The sequence below is a fragment of the Condylura cristata genome, unplaced genomic scaffold (genome assembly GCF_000260355.1).
Source record: "Condylura cristata isolate star-nosed mole 26May11 unplaced genomic scaffold, ConCri1.0 scaffold00008, whole genome shotgun sequence".
Classification (NCBI taxonomy): Eukaryota; Metazoa; Chordata; class Mammalia; order Eulipotyphla; family Talpidae; genus Condylura; species Condylura cristata.
In genome coordinates this window covers 35,712,531-35,739,638 of record NW_004567109.1, presented here as the reverse complement: position 1 = coordinate 35,739,638, position 27,108 = coordinate 35,712,531, and the positions used below count along the sequence as shown (strand labels likewise).

Below are 27,108 nucleotides of genomic sequence, written 5' to 3'. Positions count from 1 at the left end.
ATAATTACAGTATCACTACAGACTGCAAGGTAAAAGTAGAACAAGAAAAGAACCAGTAACAGAGCTATAGAAGACAATGTTTCTAAGACAATCAGGACAAGTAGGAAGAGTTTGTGTTTGGGCATGAAGGGCTGTCTGTCCCTGCAACAACACAGAGGTGCTGTGCTTTCCTATTTTTTATTTTCCCTTTATGTTCTTTTTCTATTCCTTTTTCCAGCAAGTTGATACTTGTCATTTGTTGACCCTGCAGACAGGAGCCTGGCCTAAATGTTCCCTTGGAAATAGTTTGTCTCATCCTAGATGAACACAAGATGTAATAAATTGTATTTATAAATTTTATTTTTAAACTGGTAGCTAACAAGATCCAGTCAGGGGCTCATTTTTGAGCAAAGTAAATGAGTTCACGTGGATATTCCACACAAGGATAGGATAATAAATCAAAAGAAGCAGAAAATATTGCTTAAATCTTAGGGAAGCCTTCAAAGTAAATTTTTGATTTTCAAGTTAAGTGACCCTTTTACCATAGAAGGCTTCAAGTCTGTATGTATTTTCCAATAATTAAACAAGCGAATAGTGAATTATAAAAAGAAAATGGCATTTGGAATAAATATTTTGATCAGAAAAAAATCCAGTGAGATTTATTCTTTTGTAATTGTAGTGATATTTATCACATTACATATTACAGTATATTATTGTCTTTATTTATATTATACTTTATTTTTTATATTGTGCTTTAGACCTTTAGTATTTATTTCCTACTTGTTACCCTTAACACCACTGCCTTATGCCCCCACTCCCTTAAACCTGCTTTTTCACAGATTTGATTTTTGGCACTCCACATATAAGTGATATCATCATACAGTGTTTGGTTCTCTCTGTCTGATTTATCTCATTTATCAGAATGTGCTCAAGCTCCATGCATGCTATTGTACATAACAGAATACCCTCCTTTTTCAGAACTGAATAGTAGTCCATTGTGTATATGAACCACATCTTTTTCCATTCATCCATTTACCTGTTGATAATGATTAAGTTTAGCTCACCCTGCACCAAAGGTTTGCAGGTTACAAAATGAAAGGATGGTTATCTTTCCTACTTGACCCTGAAACTATCCTTGTTACTTGTTCTCAACTTGTTACAATGCATAAACTACCGATTTCTTCAGGAATCGCTGAAGCAGCAGACACAGTGGAATAATAATTACTGAGGAAAAAAAGACTGAGCAGGAAAATAAACTATCCATTATTCTACTGTCCTCCCCCAAATACATAAATGCTTCATAAGAAAATCTTTTTTTTTTAAATTTTCCTGAGAAAATCACTGTTCCACTGGGAGAAAATGTCCTTTCTTCCTTATATCCTATCAACAGGCTATAACTTCCATTAAAAAAAAAACAAAACAAAACAAACCTTCTGGCCCTCCCTGGTGGCGCAGCGGGTTAAAGCACAGCACTGAGAATCTAAAGCCGCTTCCGCATGAGTTCTATCCCCGCCTGCCCCGGAGGAGTCCACATGGCGAGGCAGACCTCTCCTGACCCGCCCGCTGCTCCCCTCAGCAGTGTACTTCGTTGATCTGCCTGTTCTGTTCCCCACTCTGTCTCTGGTGAAGCCTCTCACCGCCCCTGAGCCTCTGGCCTGTACCCCAGTTCTGTATGCACAAATAAATAAATCTTTAAAAAAAAAAAAACAAAAAAAACAAACCTTCTAAGTAATACATGTAATTGGGTAGAATGATTTCATCTTTTTTAGTGATCCACCATTCTGAGAAAATGCCCACTTTATAAATAGAATTGGCCATTTCTCATGAATAGTCATTGAATTGCAGTCAAAAATTACTTTTGCTATATCAACTCAAAGCATATTTATTAGACACCTATAATGGAATGACCTAGTCTTTGGCTATACAGACCAATACCTAACCTCAACACAGCACAAAAAGCAAATAATCAGCCATATTTATATAGGGGAAGAGATTATTTAAATACAGCAAAAGAAGTAAGAGTATAGATATATGATGAAAGTTACAGAATCCACAGGGACTGAAGGATGGGACGCTAGTTTTTATAGGTTCTATAATCTGAGAAAACACAGATTCTTTTTAAAGAATAATCAAAGCAGAAACTAAACAACTTGCAGGTTATTATTAAAATATACCCTGGCATCAATCAAATTTAATGTCTATCATTTGAGGAAAAAAAGCATTTAACTTCATCTTGCAGAGAGCACTTTTCAGATTCACATGGCACAGAGGTACAGCCATAACCAACATAATTTTATTAGACGATTACCACATTTATGTTTTAACCCTGTTGATATAATCAAAACATTTCCAAGAAACATCAGATGCATTTAAGCAAACATTTAGATGGGAAACTGGTAAACTATCTGTTAGAGAGAAAGGTTTTTTAACCTCTTATACCTCATGAGCTTTTCCTTTATGAGGCTGGTAGGAGCTACCTTCTCGCTGCCAGTATGCTCCTACATCTGTATGGTTTTTGAAATGCTTCAAAGAGCACCCATTGAAACCTGACACAGATATATAGGCTACACTGAGCCAAAACCCAGATGCAATTCAAAACCAAATGCTCCCAAAATGCTAACAAATTTCTGTCTCACCTGGCATGAACATGAAAATAGTGACTGACTCAAAAGCAAAGTGCTTAAAATTTCATCTACACCTCTCATTAACCTTTGGTACTTACCCATCCCTTTCTGGTCGGCATTAAAAGACTTGCTATTGATATTTCTTCTCCAAATGGAGAAAATTCTCAATAATGGGAGAGAAATTTGTTGACGCCGAGAAGCCTGATTCATGCTGTACTGTGAGATGCCACAGTGAGTGTTCCCTGAAGACTAATGGCACGTCTCCGTGACTGTATTTTTTCCCAAATCATCTTTTCTGGTTTACAACTTTTTCTTTTATACTGGAGCTTTTAATATTAATTATGGTTTGCTAAAGAACACAGTGAACATATTTCAGAATTCAGAACGTTAGCGTGCTTTTTCTCCTTTGAATTCTAACTGCATGTCTATTTGCCATTTATTTCAAAGGAAAATAACCAATTTGTCTTTGCAAATAAAAATGATGTAAGCAGATCCTTGAAAATATTTAAAGTTAAATCTTGCTTAACGTACACACTTTTGGAGTCATCTTGACTTTATGAAACAGTGAGACTTAAAAAGAAACTTACAACGATTATATATATATAAAGAAGCTCACAAAATTATATGAATTGAAGGAAATGTTTGTAAAGCATTCAACACAATGCCTAAAGCAGAAGTACTCTAAACAGGTGCAGAAATCAAACTATAAATTTTATGGCAATGTCTGAAAGGTAGTCTCCCTGGGTGAGCTACCACTGCAATTGCCACTTTAAAAAATAACAAGTTTTTATTAACAGCTTCTCTTAAGGTTCAGAGTTCTGCCCCTCTCAAATCTGACCTTCCACTTTCCTGCCATTATCTTGCATGCACCCAAACTCGGTTTTGATCCTGCTTGTCCTTTACCTCCTGCCTCAGTGGACTCCCCAGGTCTGCAGCTGCCAATCCAGCCTGACAATCCCACTAACTTCTGAAGCTCAGGCTCTTGCAGAAGGCCATATGGTGTGTGTGCTTTTTAACTATACTCATTTTCTCTCTGAGGAAGATGAAAACTTTGTGTGGGCAGAGATCCCATTATTAGTGTGACTCCAAAATATTAGTGATATATTCTCATAGTAACTAAGTAACCCATGGATGAGCCACTCCAAGATTTCTTTAGAGTCTTACTACTTATAAAATGTTAATAATAAAATGATGTGACGTGGTGAGATATATTAATATAAATTCTTCATTTACATTTTTGACATCATAAACAAAAGGAGAAAAAGTGACCCTTTTTTTCAATACATAACTAGTAAATAAGAAAATACAACAGAAACCTAGAAGTATTATTTCTTACCTTCCCTCTCCATGATATTCATCAAACAAAAGTTAATTTCTGCAAGAAAATAACTTTAAATGCTATTTACTTTTGATGCACTAGTTCTCTAATTCAAATGATAGTGTTCCTATTGGAACTCTGGCGATGAATGTGGCATGTTAATTTACACTGTATAAGTGCAGTGTGAATGACACACTAAAATATATCTGGTATCAACAAAATGTTTCCTTGAAAAACATAACTAAAAAAAAGGATCAATTAAAATGAGCGTTTAACCTATACTCATATATGCAGCCCTGAAATATTTTAAAGTCATTGATATCAAGACAGGATCTCTCCATTAATAATAACATGTTTGTATGCAAATACAAAAGAAAAAGTAAATTCTCTGCACACTGAACTTCATCCTTTATCATTCTATGTATAAGTACTTGTGAAATATTCCAAAATGAGACATAGAGAAACTTTTAAGATAAAATGAATGCAAAGTGGTGAATATAACAACTATTACAAAGCACTAAAATACTTTGGAGTTAATGCATATCTGCAAAGAAAAAACTTTAATAAGTGCTGAATACTTTTATTATGGAAATTAATCCTGAGCAGGAACATTGGAAAATTAACATATATAACACAAATAAATGTAAACTTGAGACACATTTACAGCTGGTTAACATATTTAACTCCAAGTTCATTCATTATTTGAATAAACTGCAAGGGGCATAGAAATTTTTGACTAAACACACCCTGCTCAATTTCTAGAAAATCCACTTTTGGGATTCAGGAGGCTTCTCATGTGACTTGTGAAACCTGGAGAGTGGCAACTTCAAGTTGGAGAAAGATATTAAGGAAATGTCAGGGAGAGCAGGTTATGCTGGGGGCACAAGAGACCTAGAAACTTCCTACTACAAAAGGAAAATTAACAAACTCTTCAAAGGGATTCTAAAGAACAGCAGGTAGAGTCCCTGTACAGATGGGCTCAATACTACAGTGGCTTTTGTCAATGCAAGTTTGAGAAATAATACTGAAAGTATGACATTTAGACAACTGAAAACAATTCCAATTATAGAATGGGGAAAAACCCAGTATGGACAGTTGCCACTCCAGGGAATTTGTGACGCATCCATTTCAGAGCTATGTTTCCTCTAAATGGAGCCACGTAATAAGACTCTAGATACATCAGGGCTTCAATAGGGTCTTAAGAAATCCTATTTTAGGCAAGAGAAAAGTTCTTGCTCATTTACTCTGGCAGCACTGCAGAAAAAAGGTTTGCTAGCTTACATCAGGAATGCAGCAACATCCTGCAGTGGCAGTAGGAATAACCTAATTTGCCTGTGCACTGCTGAAAATATAAAGGCAGGCTAGAATATGTCTAACTCTCTGGTTTACACATGCCTCCCTGAGGTAATGATACTTAGGTAAGAAGACCCCCCCATTCTGTCTAAATATTCCATATGTCTTACTCAAATAAAGGAAAAGCTGATGCTAATAAATTAGTTATAAATAAGTCAGGCGAAAAGCTAACAATCCAGAGACTGCTCTACTACATGAAACTGTGTTAACAATCTTCCAAAGATTTCAAGAATCATTATTAAGGAAGTCCTTGATAATATTTCCTAGCGTTGAGCCCCCAAGCATAATGAATTTGAATTACAGGTTTAGGTGAATGGAACCTTAATCATAATTGGCAAACATGTAAGGTGCTATTTAACAATTTAGAAAAAGCAGTCTTTTGTTTATTGCCACGAAGACCTAATGATAGTCTGCTTTCATCTACAACAAAATGCTGAACGATCAGTTTTAAAAAATTAATCACAATAACCCTGTTCAATGTAAATCATCTTCCCTTTTGATTATGGTGAAGTCACAAGTAACAGTAATACTAAATATCCAGCAGCTCTGTTTCTCAGTTACAATTCTGAAAGGAGAGGATACTGCATGAACACTGTGCTAAGAATTTTGGCACTGCAAGTGCAAGTATATTCTTGACAGTGTGATAAACTGCTCTACTTTTGAAAACATTGCAGAGATGATTCCAGTTATAACACTCTCATGACCGGACCATTTTGGGGGTTCCTTCCCAACACACACATGCATATATGCCCTCACTCTCTTACTTAAGATAAATGCCTTAGCTTAGCATTGTTCAAATCTTGAAAGCAGCATTCTGCACTATCACTACAACAGATCAAGACTGCATTTTGAAAGAACCAGACACCACAGAGGCACAGATATCTTACCTGGGAAAGCCCCTTGCACCATTGCTGAACCAGTGTTCCCTTCAGGGTATCTGCATTCCTGACAAACATTCAGTGCTCAAGCAGCTCAGATCCTCACCAGGCTGTCCTCTCTTTTCTGTCGACCTTGGGCCTATGTTTTTCCTCTCTCAGATTTTATTCTCCTTTGGGGTAAGTTGTCAGTCTGTTTCTGTCCGAGAAGCAATCAATTAAGCTAATTTCAAGCTGCCCCTCATGCTAACAGTCACATCTGTCAGGAGGTGAAAGCAGCCTGGAAAAGTATGCCGGAGAAGCAAAATCCCTGGCTTCCAACATCTGACCCTCGGATGCTCATGCTGCCGACTAGCACTCAGTCACAGGCTCGCATTGGGATGATAGCTCAATTCCAGAACGGGAGGCAACATAAACACAACCATTTATTTTGTGGCCAGTTTCAATTAATATTCATTTTAATGACCCACTTTGCCTCCTGAGAAACAGTTCAGTCACACAGTTGCATCTTTCTAATGTAAATGAAAAGGAAACTGCAGTAGATTTTAGCCTGTCCAAAGTGAGTGAGTGGATCGGCCATCAACTTACTCTCTCCTTATTGCTCACAGCATTGAATCATTTTTATAACAAAGAAACTGGTGAACCACACTGAACATGCGGCATCCCCCAGTGAGATTCATTTGTGTCTCAGTAACATTCTGAATGCGCAGTGAAGATTCTATTTAAGCAGTCAAGCCTTCAACTTAGCCTTTGGCACAATTACTAGAAAAATGGGTGAGGTTTCTTAAAATTCACTTAAAATGCTACACTGCATCCCCTACCCGACCTTGTTCTACCCTCAAACACAACTCCATATAATTATAGAAAGCAACTATAATTACTGTACAATGATCTAACTATCCATTCCTATAGAATCTCTTAATCTTTGTAAATTGGAGAATGACAAGTCATTAATTTAAACACTAATCAGAAAATCTTAATACAACTTTTTAATTTATAATTACATTAAATGCATCCAAATTATATCATGGGCAGAGGCTTTGAAAATTTTCAAAATAAAAAGCCCCCAAAATATCAAGTAATGTCCCCAATCTCCAAATATAGACTTAGAATAACTTTTCTACTTACTTCTCTAAATTACAAATATGTAAAGTCCAGAAAAGGATGATTAGTTAATGGGAATGAGAATTTATATAAAATTAAATATTAAATTTTAGTCTTTATTTTTTTCATTTTTCCTCTCCTACTTGCATTGTTAAAAATAACAATATGGAGAACAAGTAAATTCATGTATTCAGTAAGATGAATATGAATATAATGCTAGAAATCACTGAAGGGTGTTTGCTTACTTGAAGTGAACATTCTTGACATTCTTTTAAACCATTGGTAGTAATTGCTGTTGATTGTAGTGACATCTAATGGCAAGGTACAGATCGACTACAGAGTCCACAAAACCAAACATAAAAGTAAAAAATCAACTAGTTGCTCAATAAATCTTGGTTGATCATGAGCCCATCAGGAATTGGCTTAGTAAATTTGGGAAGTTATTGGAAGGAAGAGGCTAAAGTTAGGCCCAAATACCAAATAAGACCTAGATGCCACACCTGGTCTCAACAATAACCAATTTTGTGACTTTGGACAAGTTAATTGCTCTGGGTGTCAGGATCCTCAATTGTGAAATTAATCAGACAAATCAGATGAGCTGTAAGGTATACAAATCTTACCACTATCGAGGAAGAGATTGATTAAGATACTTTTATACCCTTCTTTAGAATAATCCAGTGCTTTAATTACCTCCTCCTTTAAAATAGATCTTTTATAATTATTAAATTTTAACCTTACCTTACAAATGTTTCTGTAATTTAAAACTATATTTTACTTTGAAATAAGTTGAATAACTTTAGTGAGTACAATTTAAAAACCATAAAACTTACTCATTACAAGCACACATTTAAAGATTCTTAATAAATTTGTAGAGGTACGCAACCAACCCCACAATCCAGTTTTAGACCATTTCTCCATATTTCATTAAGTCCAATGCTAACCCTAAATCTAGGCAATCACTGACCTGCTTTCTATATCTAAATTTTTCTTAATGGATGTTCTATGGAAATCGAATCATACCATGTTTGTAGTATTTTGTACCAGGCTTTCTTCACTTAGCATAAAAAGCATTTATCAATATTTTGCTCCTTTTTATTGAAGAATAATATTCACAGTTGATGGATATTTTGTTATTACCAGCTTGGGGTTATTATGAATAATGCTGCAATGAACATTGGTATAGGAGTCTTTGGGTGACCATATACTTTCATTTCTCTTAAGTACTTAAAATTTTGGGGTAATATGGTAAACATATTTTTTGGGAAGAAACTTCCTAAAAGACTATACCATCATACATCCCCACTTGCAATGAGGGTTCTAGTTGTAGTGACCATTTATTTTAAAAAATTTTATTTAACACTGGTTAATTATTGGTTTATTAACTTGGTTTATTGTTATTGGTTTATTATTATAAACTTCAGGTACACAGCATTATAACTGACACACACACACACATACACACACACACACATATACATACACACACACACTTCATCATTATCACTCCAAATAGTCTAGTTTCCACCCACCAACTTTACCTGTTTCACCTTCACCGCACAAAACCTTCTCTACTGGTGAGCATCAGTTTTTGTAAGGTTTATTTTGGGTGCTTGCTTTTAAAAATATTATACATACAAGTGAAACATACAGTATTTGTCTTTTTCTGACTAATTATAGTTTATATAAATAAGCATGATGATCTTCTTTCCAGTGTTGATAATGATCATATGAAAGACTTTCCCTTAAAAGATATATTTTAAGTTTTATTTAGACTTTATTACATGATTCTTCTGTAATTAACTTGGATTTTGGCAAAGTGAAGATCTCTGTAGTTTCTCCTCAAATGATAAGATATCCCATCATTTATTGAATAATCTATCCTATTTCTACTTTTCTCTTTCAAAAAAGACTATGTTTTACATTCTAAATTCTAAGTAAGATACCTGGGTCTGTTTCTAGATTATTTTTAATGGAAATACTAAAGAGATCTGATGCTGCAGTTTTAAAACAGTGTTTCCAATCAGGAGTGTTCCTGGTATTCTAGGCAGGTTCATAAACACATTCATTCATATGCACATGGTTCATTCATTCTTATATGGGACTTCCATTCCACACATATGCTTGGTACCCTCATAAAAGAGATCCCCTTTATTTAGACCAGGGAATACTTGACAATGGTTGGAGATGTCTGTGGTTGTTATAACTGGACTGAGAATGAGACTTCTACTGGCATCTAGTGGGTGGACACCAGGGCTGCTGATTAGAACCCAATAGCTTCCCCTCCTCCCAAACAACAAAGAACAATTTTGTCAGAATGCTGCAGTTGAGAACAGCTGATTTAAAAAATACTTGTGCTCAATTCTAAAAGCTCCAGACTGCATTTAAAAATAACTAGTATAGCATATATTGTGATACTAGAGTAGGGCAAATCTCATTCCTCTCAATAATATTTTTTTAAAGATTTATTTATTTATTCATACAGAACTGGGGTACAGGTCAGAGGCTCAGAGGCGGTGAGAGGCTTCACCAGAGACAGAGTGGGGAACAGAACAGGCAGATCGACGGGAGGGGAGCAGCGGGCGGGTCAGGAGAGGTCTGCCACGCCATGTGGTCACCTCCAGGGCAGGTGGGAATAGAGCTCATGCTGAAGTGGCTTTAGCTTCTCAGTGCTGTGCTTTAACCTGCTGCGCCACCAGGGAGGGCCTCCTCTCAATATTTTTAAGATTATATATTTAAGCACACAAGAACTGGGGTATAGGCCAGAAATGTGGGGGGTGAGAGGGTTCACCAGAAACACAGTGGGGAGCAGAACAGGCAGATGTACACTGCCAACGGGAGCAGTGGGTGAGAAAGGAAAGATTTGCCATGCCATGTTCTATCTCCTTGGCTGGGGATAAAACTCGTACTGCAGTGGCTGTGGACAGCTTCATAGTGTGGTGCTTTAACCCACCGCCACCAGGGAGGGACCCTCTTAATAATTCTCTTATTTACAACTAACATTTCATTTCCAAATTATTTTCAAACAGACTGTCACATAAAAAAAAAAACGAAGTAAAGGAGTCTATAGGCCCTCCCTGGTAGCATAGGGGTAAAGTCTCAGCATTATGAAGCTATCTGCAGCCATTGCATCATGAGTTGGATCCCTGGCCCAGGGAGCTAACTCACATGGTGAGGCAGACCTCTCCTGTCTCCTCTCCCCCCACTCCCCTCAGCAGTGTGTTTAGATCTGTCTGTCCTGCTCCTCACTCTGTCTCTGGGGAATCCTCTCAGCTTCACACCTCTGGCCTGTACCCCAGTTCTTGTATGCATAAATAAATAAATAAAACCATTTAAAAAAAGCCTATAGACATTTAGTCTGGATTCAAATAACCTTAAAAACTAATTCAGAAATAACTGAAATCTATAATATACTTAAGCTTCCAATGAAGAAAATAATAGATCCCTATTTCTTCCCCAGATATTTTAAAATAAAATTCCACAGGTTATTACTATTATTTTTAAAATATGATAGGCATTGTTAATCTGTGGGCCATGAATCCTTAAAAAGATGTTGGGACTTATTAAATAGACAAAATAATTCCTATTTAAAATGGTGTGTGTGTCTGTCTGTGTGTCTGCATGCATACATACATGGGTAATAATGTTTCTGTGTATCTGTAAATATTTTTCTGGTGACTGAATGGGATTATAGCTTTCTTCACATTGCCAAAGAGTTAATGACTTGAAAAGTTAAGGCTTACTATCAAGAGTTTTACTTTTCTAATTGTATTATCACCAGATATTCTCTCATTTTTTCTTAACTGATATTAAGAAATTTTCAAAGTAGATAATGCTGATTAGATTTTTTTCATGTGCAATTCACATATAGCCTTAGTTACTGTTGCCAAACACATTTTTTACAGTCTGAAAGCCCTGACTTGGTATTTGTGAAAATGATGATTTGTTCTCTTTCTGGAGATTGTGGCTTTTCTCCCTGGGGAATCAAAACTTTTTTTTTTAAAGACATTATTTATGCATATAGAACTGGGGTACAGGCCAGAGGTGCAGGAGCGGTGAGAGGATTCACCAGAGACAGAGTGGGGAGCAGAAAGGCAGATCAATGAAGTACACTGTAGAGGGAAGCAGCAGGCCGGTCAGGAGAGGTCTGCCTTGCCATGTGGGATCACCTCTGGGGTGGGGATCAAAGTCATGCTGAAGAGGCTTTAGCTTCTTAGTGCTGTGCTTTAACCCACCACCAGGGAGGGCTCGGGAACAAAACTTTTATAATGGAGAGGTGGCAAAGTGCAAAAGAAAAGTCAAGCAGGATACTCCATCATCAGGTGGATGGTCCATGTGAGCTTATTCTCTCTGAAGCATCACATCATATGTGGTTTCATCATCCCTCCACTGTGACTACCCAAGTTACCCTATCATTAATTTGCCCAAAATACTGAGCTTCCTTAAGGTATGCCAGACTAAAACAAAGAGTCATTGGGTTCATGGAACTTAAGAGCAGGAAACAGATAATAATCAAATAATTACATTTTGTTAAATTCTATAAAGGAAAAATATGGGGATATATATTAGAATAAGGAATCAAGCAAGAGTTTTCCAAAGAAGATGACATTAAGCTGAAATTAAAAGAGATAATATATCCTTTTCAGTGTGTTTTTTGCAGATTGAGAATATATTCAAAGATTTGGGGATAATGCATGACACATAACTGTACTACCACTGTGACTACCACTGTTTATTTACTAAAAATGCGACAATAAAAATGTAAAGGAAACTACAGTTATGAGAGAGATTGGAAATGAAGACTCATCCACATTTATTGATCCACTTTCAGGAAGAGAGATAATAAAAAAGATTAAGATTCTTTTTAGGGTAAAGGCTTTTACAAAAATTGAGAATAGCAGGTAAAAGATTAGCCACAGGGTTAAGAAATGCTGTTTCTTAATTTATAATTGTCTTCAATTTTTAATTGAAGTTGATGAAATTTTCCTTCAATTGGTGACTATAAGATTCATGACAGACACCAGAATGTCATGAAATGTGTTAACTATGCAAGTGATCTATGATAAAATACACATTCTGTATCATACTCTCTATATTGGTTGTAACATTTAATTCTCTGAGGGATAATTACGAGGTTATTTTATCATGTAGCCTCTTTCTCTTCTTCCTTATCAATTCCATAGTGCCATGTGCACCAGGCACTTCTCTGTCTCCAACCTCTTCAGTATCATTTCAGCATTAATTACTGAAGCTCAGGGTTAGACCCATTTTGAAATGCTTTTGTCTTTTAAGTTTCATAATTCCATAATCTTACATTTTTATGCTAGCAGTCTCCTCTGCTAGTTTAGGAGGCAGAGACTAGGCTTGCTTTGTTTAGTGTCAACATACTACTCCTAAGTAGTATGGCCCCCTGAATTTAAAATACCATCCAGGTAAGTGGTTTTCAAGATATGATCAGAAGAATCAGCATTTGCTTAGAAATGCAAATCATTAGGTCTAGAAGACCTAAGGGATCAGAAGCTAGTATTTGGGGATGCAGTAACTAGTTGTTTTAACAAACTCTCCAGGTACTTCTGATGCACACTGAAGTTTAAAATCCACCAGTCCAGATTAGTATTTTTCATAGTGCAGGCTGCAACACATTAATTGGTTGTGATATAAATTGAGTTACAAACAGCATTTAAAAAAACATAATACAAAAGAAAAAGAATAGCTATTTTGTTCCGTTATAAAGGTCAGTAATATTTCATGAAACTTTAATTCCTTATGCACATGCTTGTGTGTGCATGCGTGCATCCATAATTGGCTCAGTAAAATATATTACAGTGGATCACAGTTTGAAAACCGACCTGATTCATTCAATGGCTATGTGAGCTGATTTTCGTAAATCTGGTTCCTGCTTTAGGTCATGGTTTAGCCTTTTAAAACCAGACTACTAATGTATTCACAGTACTTACCAACAGTCAACCTATCTGTAGTGTATCATCTCTCTCCCTCACTAGATTATAAACTAATTGAGAGGCAAATTCTTGTTGCCTGCTATGTTTCCAACACACAGAAGAGCATCTGCCCACCTACAACAGACACTCAATAAACATTTCCTGACTGGCTGAACTTTTAAAACAGAAATGCTTAGTTTTGGGAGAATAGAATTTGATAAAACAGCGAATCGATCTACATTTAGATTTGGGCAGATGAATACATTATTCATCTAACAAGTACAAAGAAAAACCCAAGGACCCATTTATAAAAGAAATCTAGGGAAGGCTGAAGGCTTTGGGTTCACCTATATTTTAAATGTGAATCATCTAACCCCTCCACATAGTTCAAACTCTTCTGGAGAACATTAACAATAAGTTCAGTGGAAGGAAAAGGTACACTGGGAAGGGAAAATACCGGGGGACAAATGAATAAAGAGGAAAATCACATTCACTGTCCAAATAGATTTGCTGGAGAATCTGTTTAATGTTACAGTTAGAAGATGACTTCAATATTCGGGTGATGATTCATGGGTACTATGGTGGTGGAACCATAGGGACTGCACTGGAAAGGAGAAATCAGTACTACCCCAAAGCCAACAAAGCTGTAAGAAAAACACTAAAACATTTATTTTAAAAAATGATATGTAAAAAATGCATGTTAAAAAAATGAATATCTTAAAAATAGAAAAAGATGACTTCAATATTAATTTTCTTTTCCCACATCTGCTGTAAATCACTGTCCTTCCTGAATTACACTGAGTGACGAATGTGTTTATGGACATGTGTGAGTAAACATGTACCAATGAGCCTGAAATTTGGGGACATGTTCTGCGTAGACAGTGGCATCAAAACAATACTCACTAGATAATCCCAAACCAATAAATAAATCCTCATCACAGCCCTACGAAGCCAGTACTGTTATTTTTACTGAAAAGCACACATGCCCTTTATGGTCACACACTAGAAATAACTGAAGCCAGAATTTTAACTCTTTCAATTCTTGTTCAAACTGCTTTCCTATTTTATGTTGTCTAAAAAGGAAAACTATTTTTTGTAAAAGAAATATATATATCTCAAATTACAAAATCCATTCATTTAAATGTACAATCTTGTGGCTTTTAGTGTATTCATAAATTGTGCAACCATCACCACAATCTAATTTAATGTATTTTCATCAACCTCCAAAGAAATTACTTACTCAATAGCAATCAGACCAAATTACATATACTTTACATGTATAAAAGAAATGTAAACTCTCTTAAATAAAACCTCCATTAAATATAGATGTGAAAATATATTTGATACAGCCAGTGCAAAAGATAATAATGAATCTTAAAGGCAAAAATAGGTCTTGGCGAGCCTTCGATATTTTTGCATTAACATTACCATCCAGTTGAATATGGCAAGTAATCAGCTACTTCCACCTCATATTATTATGGTCAAACTCCAATTTCCAGGATTTTTCAGTACTTTGTAGCTCAACTAAATATAAGTTTGGGAGGCCATACAAATAAAATAGCTACAACGAAGTTGTCTTAGACATTCACTCATAGTTTACCAATATCAAAGGGAAAATAAGAATGAAAAAGTACATAAAATGTAAATTTTCTTTTTAACATGTGTTGATGCATGATTTTTAAGAACTACACTGCTGTGTTTAAAGATTGACAATAAATACAGTATAATTTAATAAACTCTGCATCCACCCCAAATAATTTAAAGGAGCTCACTGTTGGTAAATGCACACTCTTCATCACTTTCATCATTGTCACCGGATGGAACTTTATAGGGGGGTGGCAGCTTCATTGGAGGTGGTGCAGTTCCACGTCTCTAAAGTGCAAAATTGAGAGAAAGGGTTAACTGCCTTTGTACTGTTCCTTTCCTTAGTGGCAAACAGGATATCAAGTATCAAACAGGATATTATTCTGACTGTACCGAACATCAGCCGTGCCATAAGGACTGGAAAACAAATGCAATTTATTTTCTTAATGTGTAAGCTGTTCGACAAAAGTGACTCTGTGAGTACACACACCAATTCACACCACCACAGACATGAAAAAGTGTGACTTTTAAGGTTCTTGACCAACACGAAAGGAAGCATTTCTTTCCTGAGGAAGCCAACTGGCAAAGTCCCCAAGAAAATTTTGACACGTCAAATCCAGTGAGATATTAAGACATCATCAAAAGCAATACAATGTGTAAAGATAAAAGTTTCAATTTCAAAAATTGAAATACTTAAAAAAATGTGATATTAACAGTTAAGAGGTTTAATATCATAAAGATATAACTTCTTTCCAAGTTATACAATTTCAATTATAATCTCAAAAGAATTTTTTTTGTGATGAAATTTTCAGTTATTTCTTACATTTATATGTTAGAAAAGGAAAAGGAAAAGGGCACTTCTGAAGAAGAAATAGGTAAAGGAAATTGCTCTACCAGAGCAATTTCTAACTTAAAATAGATATATACTATAATTTTTTTTAAAGATTTATTTTAAGTTAGAAGATTCTAACTTAAAATAGATATATACTATAATTTTTTTTTAAAGATTTATTTATTTATACAGAACTGGGGTACAGGCCAGAGATGCAGAGGATGAGAGGATTCACCAGAGACAAAGTGGGGAGCAGAACAGGCAGATCGACAAAGCACACTGCTGAGGGGAGCAGCGGGCGGGTCAGGAGAGGTCTGACACGCCATGTGGATCTCCTCCGGGGCAGACGGGGATCGAACTCATGCGGAAGGGGCTTAAGCTTCTTAGTACAGTGCTTTAACCCACTGCGCCACTAGGGAGGGCCTCTACTATAATGTTTAAGTTGTTCTGCATCGTACAGGAATGGACATGTGGAACAAAGAGAAAACTCAGAAACAGAATCCCTCTGATGACATAAGATATGACAGAGGTAACACTGAAAATCAATGGGTAAATGTTAAATCACTGGCATCATCAGTTACCTGTGGAAAAGAATAGAAATTCGTCACTATCTGATGCCAAATCATAAAGTAAATTTTAGATCAAGTAATTTTACTCAAATAGAAGGAGGGAAGCAGGAATGGATGATTCTGATGGTAAGGAATATTTTCTCAGTAGAGACAACCTTTGAACTGGGTCCATGGAGGACGAAAGATTCTTATGGAAAAGCAGTGTTCAGGCTGAGAGAACAGAAGACCAAAGTCTTAGAAACTCCCAAGTGTGACAGACATTTTCTGGGACAGAAAAGCTATCCAACAGGAAAGGATGGCTGGTGCTTTAAAACATTTTTATACCTGTGTTCCACTGGGTTTCTGATCTACGTCCTGGCCGGAACCAGTTATGTTCAAAGGAAGGAAACAGCATAAATACAGTACTTCTACTCTGACAAAAAGTCACCCTTAAAATATGCATTTCAGATAAGCAAACAGAAACCAAAAACATTTCTTTAAAGTTTGAGAGGTTCAAGTTACCTTTTCTTTTTTTTCCGGGGTGTCTTGGTCAAGGTTACTAGTGGTTTTATTGGCTTTTTTTTGTATGTTAGGAATGACCTAGAACCAAAAAAAATTAACACATTTAAATGTCACAATCATGTCTTTTCTTAAGTTTAACTTAACCAACTCTGACTTCTAAAAAGTAAAAGACATGAGAATATAATTCAAGGCAAATGGTGTGTGTGATATTGTATATGTGTTTACCACATCAAGGAGCAAGAACCTTACAAACTGTACACACAGACTCAGAAGTTCAGATGAAGAAGACTAAAAAGAAAGTCACTATAGACTGATTGTTATCCAACTATCTCATGCTGGAAAATACAGTTTTATGGGTGATCTCAACTCACTCCTAGAACTTGGACAGATCATTTACTTATTAACCTTATTCAACATATACCCCACCTAAACTATGTTTTCTGGCATACCATGCACACTCAAAAAATAGTTCACTTCCACAGCACAAAGATGAGTTACAAATGTATTTACACCACATGGTAAAAAAGCTTGATGCAAGCTGACTTATCATCAATTTTGTCACTTACAACATTGGTGTTCAGAAAGAACTAAAACACTGTCAGGTTCAATAAATGTTTACATATGAGTGAAACAACTCAATTTCACAGTGATTATTTAAATACTTAATGGTGCAAAAAGTACAGACTACTTTTCGAATCATTTCATTTTTAAAACTATGAAACATCTAAGGAAAATATATAATGTCTATTTTGACTCATATAAATAATACAGGCATAAAATTTGATGATCAACCCAGAAAGATAAGGAAAAACTATCTTCTGTCATAGAAAATTAATGATATTGCATGCTTAAGGATAATTTAAAAACAATACCAGAAAAATACCTTTAACTATTTAAGACTGTTTTTCCCATGATCAATCTAGAGTTTAGAGCAGTAAATTAATTGTGGAATAAATGAGGAAGTCTCCGAAATGTTTCAGTTAAGTAAAAAATAGCAGTGATATTTTAACAGTGTGGTGCCAGGAAAAGGGGAGGTTCCAGGGTCCCTGCTTCACCCAAAGGAGGGTGTAGGTATGCAGGGAGGAGAGGAAGCCAGGGAGGAGACTGGAGAAGGAAGGAAGCAGGATGGAGAGCCAGAAGGTGACCTGCAGGAGGCACATGGAGCAGAGAGGCCTGTGAAGTAGCTGCACTGGCTCCTTGGTCGAAGCAGATGTGGGTGAGAGACCCGTGGGGAGGTTAACAATGGCAGCTTTTTCCTTGATTTTGACTTTGCTTTTTCCTCCCAGACTTGTCTGGCCATTTCTGACCTTTTTCTATGGGTCTCTGCTGGAAGGTGCTTTATACTTGTGGCGGGCTTTTGGGATTTGCTTAGGGTCAATCCTGTTTGGGTGGACTTTTACCCAAGAGGGGATGGGTAACTTTGGGTGCTTGATTTGGAAACTATACTCTTTATATTGTACACTAATTGTATTATAGTTCCTTTCCATTAAAGGTTTATATGTTTTTTAATTGACGTGTTATATGCCAGAACCTCTAGAGTTGGCAGGTTTGGGGGTTCTGGGGTTCCCCTCTCCCTACCCTGTAATAATATATCAACACACACTCAGTGCTTCTTATGTGGACAGACACTACTAAATGCTCAATTTATCTTTAATATTCACAATAACCTAAATTAGTGTTCAAAAATTGGTGGATTTACAGGTATGTGTTTATTATAGTGAAGAATCACAGAAGCAAACACTGCCTCCCTTACTAATCAAAATTATTTGTCTACAATGGGACTACTTTCTCCCATGAAAAAAACAGGTAAAGCTGAATAGCAAAAGTTTTGGGACAGATATCAGTTGCCACTCATGTTTACACTGTTTGCGTTTTTGGGGGTGAGAATTCTACTAGTAAAACACCAATGCACCCTGTTTGTTTTTTGAATAGCAGAGAAAAACATTTCTGTACACAAATGTTAACATTATAAGAAAAATAGAAGAGAGCATATTTCTTTGAAAGTAACCAAAGGCTTTATATAATTAATATCCAGAATGTACTTGTCAAAAAAATTTCAATGCCATTTTGAAACAATGGTATTAGGGAAGAACAAATGGAATATAAGAAAAAAGGAAAATATATATGATGACAAATTTAATAAGCTGAAGGGATGACCCCAATTTCCAAAGGGTTTTTAAATATACTATAAAATGTAGTTAATATTAGTAAATAGAAAAAACTTAACTTGGCACAAAAACTTTCTATTAAAAAAAATCTTTTCTACAGTACTTCAATATAATCCATGGGTGTGCTCTCAAATCAAAATTTACCAAGTGAATCAAAGTGAATACACAAATTTCTTTCTGGCCAGCTGAAAATGCATTTGAGAAATTGAGAAAAAGCTACAAAAGATAATGTATCGACAGTATTCCTAAAGCATGTGTTAAAAGCACAAAAATAGAAAAATAAAATTTAACTTCAAGAAAAAAGTACAAATATAAATACCACTAGGCATTTCATGGTGTTTACGAGAACTTTCATGTGCCCAAGACTTTTTTTCAACATATGCCTTTGATGGGCCCATCATTAGGAAATGAGTTTTGTTAGTGTTTAGAGCAAAGTCTCAAAGTTTAATATAAACTGGGAAAAGGGATAAAGCCTTGACTATATTTTCTATTCCTCTGATCATCAGTGCTACTTGCAATAATAAGTAAGTTAAGAGCATCATTTTGCAAAGGTAGAAAACTTGATTCTATTTATCACCTCATTCAATAGAAATCATTGACTGTTAAAAAAATGGAACAAATCATAGACATAGTAATTAGTACCATCAACAGAATATGTTCCCTTGGCTGGAACCACAGAGAGTTCAATGCTTGCTGAGCCAACTGCACGTGATGGCAGTCTGTCATACAGCATGGGGACATACATGCACCAAGCAAAGACATACTTTTTCTGAATGGCTGGAAGAAATTGCACCATTCATTCATTGAAGTGAAAACTGCCACCTCAGCTCACCAGTTGAGGCTGAAGAGAAAGTTTAGCCTTTTTGGTTGACTTTACAACCAATACTTTGAATATTTTTTGGTAAGGCATTCACGAGTGGCCACATAGCAATGTGTAATTTGTTTGGCTCATTCCAGCTCAAAACTATTTCTTTGGAAGTATCCTTGGCAAAGGAGCAATCTGGCTGACTTCCTTATTGAATTCAGTTTCCAGAAATAAAACTAATGGCCTCAACTACTATCTCATTATTGGGAGTTAAAGATCAGATTCCAGAAATTCTTTAACATAAAACTGTATGAAAATAAGACTTTACCCAGTTCACCTCTGTCAGTTAGACATGATGGTGGAAGTGTAGTGCTACGGGAAATGTACACATAGCAAAGCATGCCCCGCCAGGAGAAGGCCTACTATGTGCAGACAAGTTTTCAATAAAGCCCTTATCAATGGGGAGCCAAACATCTGTTTGCTCACTTTGTTAATATTACTTCCTGTATACCTTGACATATTAAAGACTGAAAAATACTGTATTATTATATTGAACAGATTTAAAAAAAAATAGGCAAATTTTCTGTTGTTCAGGAGTGTCAATGTTCTCAGCAGCTGTCTTCCATTATATAACAAAGAGAATAAATATTGCTTCCAGTTACAGGGCTTAAGGATAACATTACTGGAGCACATTGGAATACAAAATATACACTCTGCCACTAACATCTGTGTGTCAGAGTTCCAGTTCTTACCTAAAAAGGACTTAAAACAGAAAAAAATGATTTAATATTGCTATTTTTGGAAATTCAGAATTTCCAACTGAATACACTACCATGCATATTTGCATTTTACAATGCGTTAGTAAACATACACAATCTTTGACAGTACCTCTAAAATATTTCTATATGTGATCCTCATCTTATTTAACATATTTTGTAAGTAAAATAACTGGCTCAGGAAAGTTAAGTTACTTGCCTCCAAGATACAAAATTGGTAAACAGGGAATCAAAGAATCCAAACATATATGGTTCCACAGCCAGTAACTTGAATCAGTACACACTGGAGTCACTTTAATTTGAGTAAACGATCACAATCAGATTAAAAGAGGGAAACTGATACCAATAACTAAATCTTTCTGAAACTAAATGTTTATCTAGGTAATAGTAAAGTAATAATAAAATTATGTGTGGGGAAAAACATGGCAAAAAAAATGAAGCAAAAAGCTTGGTCCACAGATAAAATATTTTTAAACATATTGAAAATACCAACTAAAACTTACTCTTGGAGCAGATGACAAGCTCTGGACAACGAACACCACAGGATTTCCTGCATTCTTAATGGCCTCAACTGCATCTTTGTGTGAGGCATTCTGCAAATCTACTCCGGATACCTAAAACACAGAAGTAATTTTTCAATTAGAAAGTCATGTATTGTAGAGAGGTTAATTCAAAATTCAGGATTTTGATTACCTAGTTCTAAGGGGATTACCTAGTTCTAAGAACAGTCAAAGTCGAATAAATTAGACCAAAGTTAAATTAATAGCTTACCTTCAGGAAAGGTAGTCATGACCCTAACCTAATACCAATAGCCCTGGTTAAATAAACTTATCCAAAACATTTCAGTCAGTAACAGAATCTTAAGAAGCTTCTGAGCTTGCCACTAACATAGTACATAACTCTGAGTGGGGGCAAAAGAGGTGGGAATCTCATTGGACTCTTTGCCAACTGAAAAGAAGGAAATTTTAAGTGAATCATCCATAATTACAATTGGGTAGTTAAACATTACTCAAATTATGTTCAAAAAAAGAAGTATGAAATAACCATAGTATCTTTTAAAAATGTTGTGTTCAAAATTTTGGGTTAAATGTCAACATTTTCTTATACAAATGTCAGAAAACCTAATTTGCAAATAGACTCATAATCTTGAACATCCTGCATTTATCATACATATTTAAAAGGACCAATTCCTCAAAAACAATAATGCAGTAGGTAAGTGTTGTGGAGGTGGCTTATTGTCAGTGATTATGGACAATTTGTGAATATTATTTTGCTATAAGGGGACTGAAGAAATGGTAATGAGTGTGGAGAGGTATGTGGGATCAGGACTAGTTCTAGTTTTTAAGATGGGAGATACCAAGATACCAACCACAGCAATAACAATGCAGTGGAGAGGAGACGATAAAAGAAACGTGACAACTATAAAAGCAATAATTGGATAGTGAACAGAGAATGGCACACTTCACAGTGATTGGCTATAGAAAGAAACACAAACAGTGCATTTGTTGTTATGGACAGTTAGAAGTAAGATGTGTTACGCAGTGGAAAACACAGGAAATTTCCCTTTGACTGTTTCTATTTTCTCAATGAAAAAAGAAACACAGACCATGAACTGAGATTAAGACTAAGGTAGAAGGTATAGGAAGTTTGAAATAATTACTTATGGAAGTAGGAGAAGCAAGTCTCTAAGGAACTATCACAGGTGTGCAGGGCAGAACTAAAGACTCACTTGAGTGGTGTAGCTGGGAATTTAAAATGAGGTCAGGCATCATAGCTGGCTATTTCCTCAAGTCATGTTAAAGATCCCAAATAAGCGAAGAGCCACAATGAACAAGAATATGGTTCTCCCAGCAGGTTCAGTGAACAGAATGAGAACCAAAGGTACTGGAAGAGTGTGTAAGGAGTCATTGGAATGATTCATCCCTGCATCTCTTTAGAGTGATGAGGAAAGTGAGGAGTCCAGAGCAGAAAGACAGAGGCTTGAGGGAAGACGTTAACATAGGCAAATAGGGACCCAAAGTATTAGGAATTAAAAAGACAGGGAAGTCTAAACTATAGTGAGTGAGGGGTAGCAAAAGCAGTGAGGCTGAGAAGGGAGATGAAGCCACAACATGGAAGGTCCAAAAAGCCACCATAAGTATTTGTGCTTTTTTTCTTATAGACATCAAATTACTCAGGATAATGGGCTGTAACTTTCCTATCTGAGTTGAATGAGGATATGGGTAACAGCAAATAAGTAAGATGTAATAATAATTTAAAATGAAGCTAATGGGCTCAATGGACTATGGTGGAAGGTTACTGGTGTTTTGGTTCTCTGGGTGTGCACATTTGTAGTTGCGTGAAACTGCCAGTGGAACTATCCTCAAAATAATCAACAGTGAGAAAAAGCAGTAGATCTATATGAGAATAGATCTAGAAACTCACAAACAAATGTGTGCCTATGTATCTGGTTCAATCTGTGCATTACTTAAGAATTGTGCCAGGGTCAATCAGCTTTTCAGTTTTGGTGGGTGACAAACTGTGTAAGATTGGGGGAGGCTAAGAGAAGGTACCTGGGAGAGAAGGTACATGGGAGAGAAGGTACCTGCCTCATAAAGTACTTTTCTATTTCCTGTGAATCTATAAACAATAGCTAAGTACTCAATGTGATTGATAGGTTCTTAGAAATTGCAACTTCAGTGATGTATAACAAAACTGATTTTACCACAGATTAGTATAATTAAAAGTTAAGTACCTAGGGCATATTTATCACCACAAAATTCTAAATCAAAGACCTCAAACACTTCTAATATGAATAATGAGTAAAGATTATTATTCATTCATTTTCCAACCTGCTTATTCCAGTTGAGGATGCAGGTGGCCTGAGCAACTCAGGAGCCAATCCCAGCAGCGCAGGGAGTGAAGGGAGATCCTGGTCAGAATGCCTTTGTATTGTAGAGCCATTCACACCCACACCCACTCAAGAATATGACAATTTAGACATCCCAAAGAGCCTCACATGGCTTAGGAGAAAAACGGAGTACCCCACAGTTCACAAAGAACATAGACCCTGCTGAAATCCATTATTTTTTCTCCTTATCAATGTTATGACAAAATGACACCAAGGACCTACTATATTTCAGAATTGAAAGTTAATGAGAAAGAGATAAACTAAAACATAGATATGTCAAAACCAAGTTCAAGTATATCTGTAATCATGATACAAGATGAATTAATGTCGCTTACTAGGTGAAGACTATCAATTTAGATAAAAAGGAAACAAACCCAACTTTAGAATCTCATAAAATTGTGCAAACAAGGTACAGATTAAGGCAACTAAATAAAATACCCCCCAGTATATAAACATACACCCACATGAAGAAAGGAATTTGGGCTAAGTGATTATTTTACTATCTTATGGAGTATTTCAAGGAAAAGCATCATTTACCTCAAGAATTTTATCTCCGGTTTTGAGAGCATTTGTTTTTCCTGCTGGACTATCTTCTAAAACTTGTTTGATAAATATACCTTTAAGTTCCTCTCCATTCTTGAGGCGTTTGATAACAGTCTGACCACCAACAATACTAATACCAAGAGACACATCAGGTTCTCTAAAGATCTCAACACTGTAAGAGAGGAAAAATCAAGATTTACTCAAGAATAAATTAATTCAACTTGTTAGACTGTCACTGCTTTGATTTGTGTTATACCTTTGTGATTTGTTCTTTAGATATATTTTCTAGATGTATTTTTATAAGTGTTATAGAAATTTTACTTAGTTCCAAAATGATATCATCAGTAATTCATGGCAGATATGAAAGTTTACATTCTAAAAAAGGTACATTTTCAAAGTAATGAATATGAACCTCACAATTCAGAGATGTAGCTAGGCCTGGATGATCCTATCTTTTACCATAATATATTCCCTATGATTAGTTCTTTCTTTTATACCTATCACAGTAAAGAGTCAATTAAAAAAAATAACAAAAGAGTAAAAAATCACCTCTATCATCGGCAATCAGTAGACTTTCAGAATAAGATAAATTTGCCACTGAGAGCCTCCTTGCCCACCATACTTTTCCCAGTCAGCAGATTTTAACCTGTGGTTCTTTGGGCAGAGGACAGTTTTTATCTGATCCTAAAGTTGGAAGCTTTCTACCTCACATCATTTTAAAAAAGAAAGCATGCAATAAAACTTGCCCTTCGTAACATTATGGATTTGTCCTTGCACAAATGTGGCCAATAATTAACTCACATTCTAAAAAAGCAGCTCAGAAAACAGTTTCAGAGTTTTTAAGATGAAACTTGGTTAGATAAGTATGGTGAGGTTATTAATGCACAAAGAATAGAAAGTAAGGCTAAGAAAGGTTTCTTAATCTTCAGAGTGCAGCCATGGTGAGTACGTACCCTACAACAATATCCAAGAACAATGGGCCCACCACATTCTGTTAGCTCAAACAAAACACAAGCTTGGGTTATACATGGAGGAAGGTAGAGATCAACAGATAGAAATCTCAATGTTATTGTTTATAAAATAAGAAACTTTACCCAATACTAAGCAGTACTACCTATGGGTCAGTGATGCAGGGATAAGAGACATGCAGGGATAATGGACATTGTAAGTTGCTTTCTCTGAATGAGCATGGTAAAGATTTTCCTAATATTGGTTATAGTTGATTTTGCCTGACTAAGTATCTTTAGGTAAGATAAACTGAAACTATAATTTAGATCAGCCTGGATGTGCATGATTGCAATTTCTCAAGTGATAGAGGGTGACTGATGACACTAATGGATTAAAAAAGAGCATCCAAAAATGTTCCCCAACTGAGAAAGCCAATAGTGTCATTAACATACATTCTTGGTGGACCCCAGTGGCTGAAGTTTGGAGTTTCTTCTCCTTCACCTTCTTCTCTCTCAGGTAAGTCACTGAGGAGAAAGGAAAAAAACAAAAATACACATATATAAGGTATAACACAGTCATAATACTAAAGGTTCATAGAAAGTTAATAAACCACACAATTTATATGTAGTTAAATAATTCTTAATTTTTAAGCTTTAAAAACATATGAAAAAGTTGAAAACGTTTCATTGGTGACACTCTAGATGCTATTTTCTAAAAATCTGTATTTGATTTGTACGATTTCATATTTGTTTCAGTCAATTTATAAAATATATTTTTTTAAATCTGGTATTGATTGACCAAGTTATCAACTGACATAAACAACTGAAATTATGAAATAGTAAGCCTAACCCTTCCTTCTAGATTTTTCTGTCACTCTAATCCTAAATCATTCCTGTCATTTGTACCCCATGGAAATTTAGTCATATGGGACTTCTTTTTTCTTTTTTTTTTTTTTAGATTTATTTATTTGTGCATACAGAACTGGGGTACAGGCCAGAGATGTGGAGGGTGAGAGGATTCACCAGAGACAGAGTGGGGTACAGAACAGGCAGATCAACGAAGTACACTGCTGAGGGGAGCAGCAGGCGGGTCAGGAGAGGTCTGCCACGCCATGTGGTCACCTCCGGGGCAGGCGGGAATAGAACTCATGCGGAAGTGGCTTCAGCTTCTCAGTGCTGTGCTTTAACCCGCTGCGCCACCGGGGGGGGGGCGGGGGGGGCCCTCATACGGGACTTTTTAAAGAAATTTGCTTATATTCTATGTGTTTCTCCCACCTACAATCACTATACTTACATCTAGTATGTTACGTTAGTAAAGAACTGCTTAACTGGATTTACCGAGCAGGTAGTTATAAAGCTAAAACTAGCTAAGAGGACAGGTCCACTAGCACATATTATTGAGAGGAGTAGGAACCATTAGCTCTTGTCTAACCTGCATTGTGTAATGGGTACCTGACTTTTGACCACCAAGTGGAGTAATTTGTGGATAGTGTAAATTCTTATTCTATGCCCCAAAAGTAGGTATGACTTCTTCCTTTGCATTTTCACATAATCCCTGTGAAGTATGCTCGGCAGGTCACATCATGTTTTTCAAATGAGGAACTGAGTTCAGAAAAGTCATGCTGCAGAGCCTCCCAGAGTATCCAGGTCTGTTTCAGCAGATGGCCTCTATGTTCCATGTTTTTCTGTAATGTCCAGTAAGAAGTAATAAAATGCCAGGCCTCCCTGGTGGCACAGGGGTTAAGTCTCAGGGGTTAAGTGGCTACCAAGCTACTGCTAGCCACTGTGGTATGAAGTAGATCCTTGGCCAGAAGCTGCCCCCTCATGCTGCAGCAGACCTCTCCTGGTCTTGTCCACTACTCCCCTCAGCAGTATACTTCAGTCGATCTGCCTGTTCTACTCTGTCTCTGGTGAATCCTCACAGCCCACCCCCTGCACTTCTGGCCCACACCCCAGTTTTTCTATGCATAAATAAATCTTTAAAAAAAAAAAAAGTTACAGGCCCTCCCTGGTGGCACAACAGGATAGGATGCAGCACTACAAGCCAGCTGCAGCCACTTCAATGTGAATTCGATTCCTGCTACAGAGCTGACCCACATGGCGTGGCAGACCTCTCCTGTCTCATCTGCTGCTCCCCTCAGCAGTGTACTTTGTCGATCTGCCTGTTCTGCTCCCCACTCTGTCTCTGGTGAATCCTCTCACTGCCCCTGCACCTCTGCCTGTACCCCAGTTCTGTATGCATAAATAAACAAATCTTTAAAAATAAGTTACAAATACCACCTACTTGCTATTCTACAGACATTA

The 27,108-nt window shown here is 36.3% G+C and overlaps 1 protein-coding gene across 1 annotated transcript in view; it reads right to left on the bottom strand.

Annotated features, from left to right (window-relative positions):
- INADL (InaD-like (Drosophila)) overlaps nucleotides 1-27,108 on the bottom strand; it is a 250,541-nt gene that overhangs the window by 123,584 nt on the left and 99,849 nt on the right. Inside the window, exons 23-27 of the mRNA XM_012722487.1 lie at nucleotides 25,258-25,329; nucleotides 23,852-24,029; nucleotides 20,928-21,038; nucleotides 16,676-16,753; nucleotides 14,962-15,061 (exon numbers count right to left, since the gene is read on the bottom strand). Coding sequence (XP_012577941.1) covers nucleotides 14,962-15,061; nucleotides 16,676-16,753; nucleotides 20,928-21,038; nucleotides 23,852-24,029; nucleotides 25,258-25,329 — 539 coding nt within the window. The remainder of the gene's footprint in view (nucleotides 1-14,961; nucleotides 15,062-16,675; nucleotides 16,754-20,927; nucleotides 21,039-23,851; nucleotides 24,030-25,257; nucleotides 25,330-27,108) is intronic.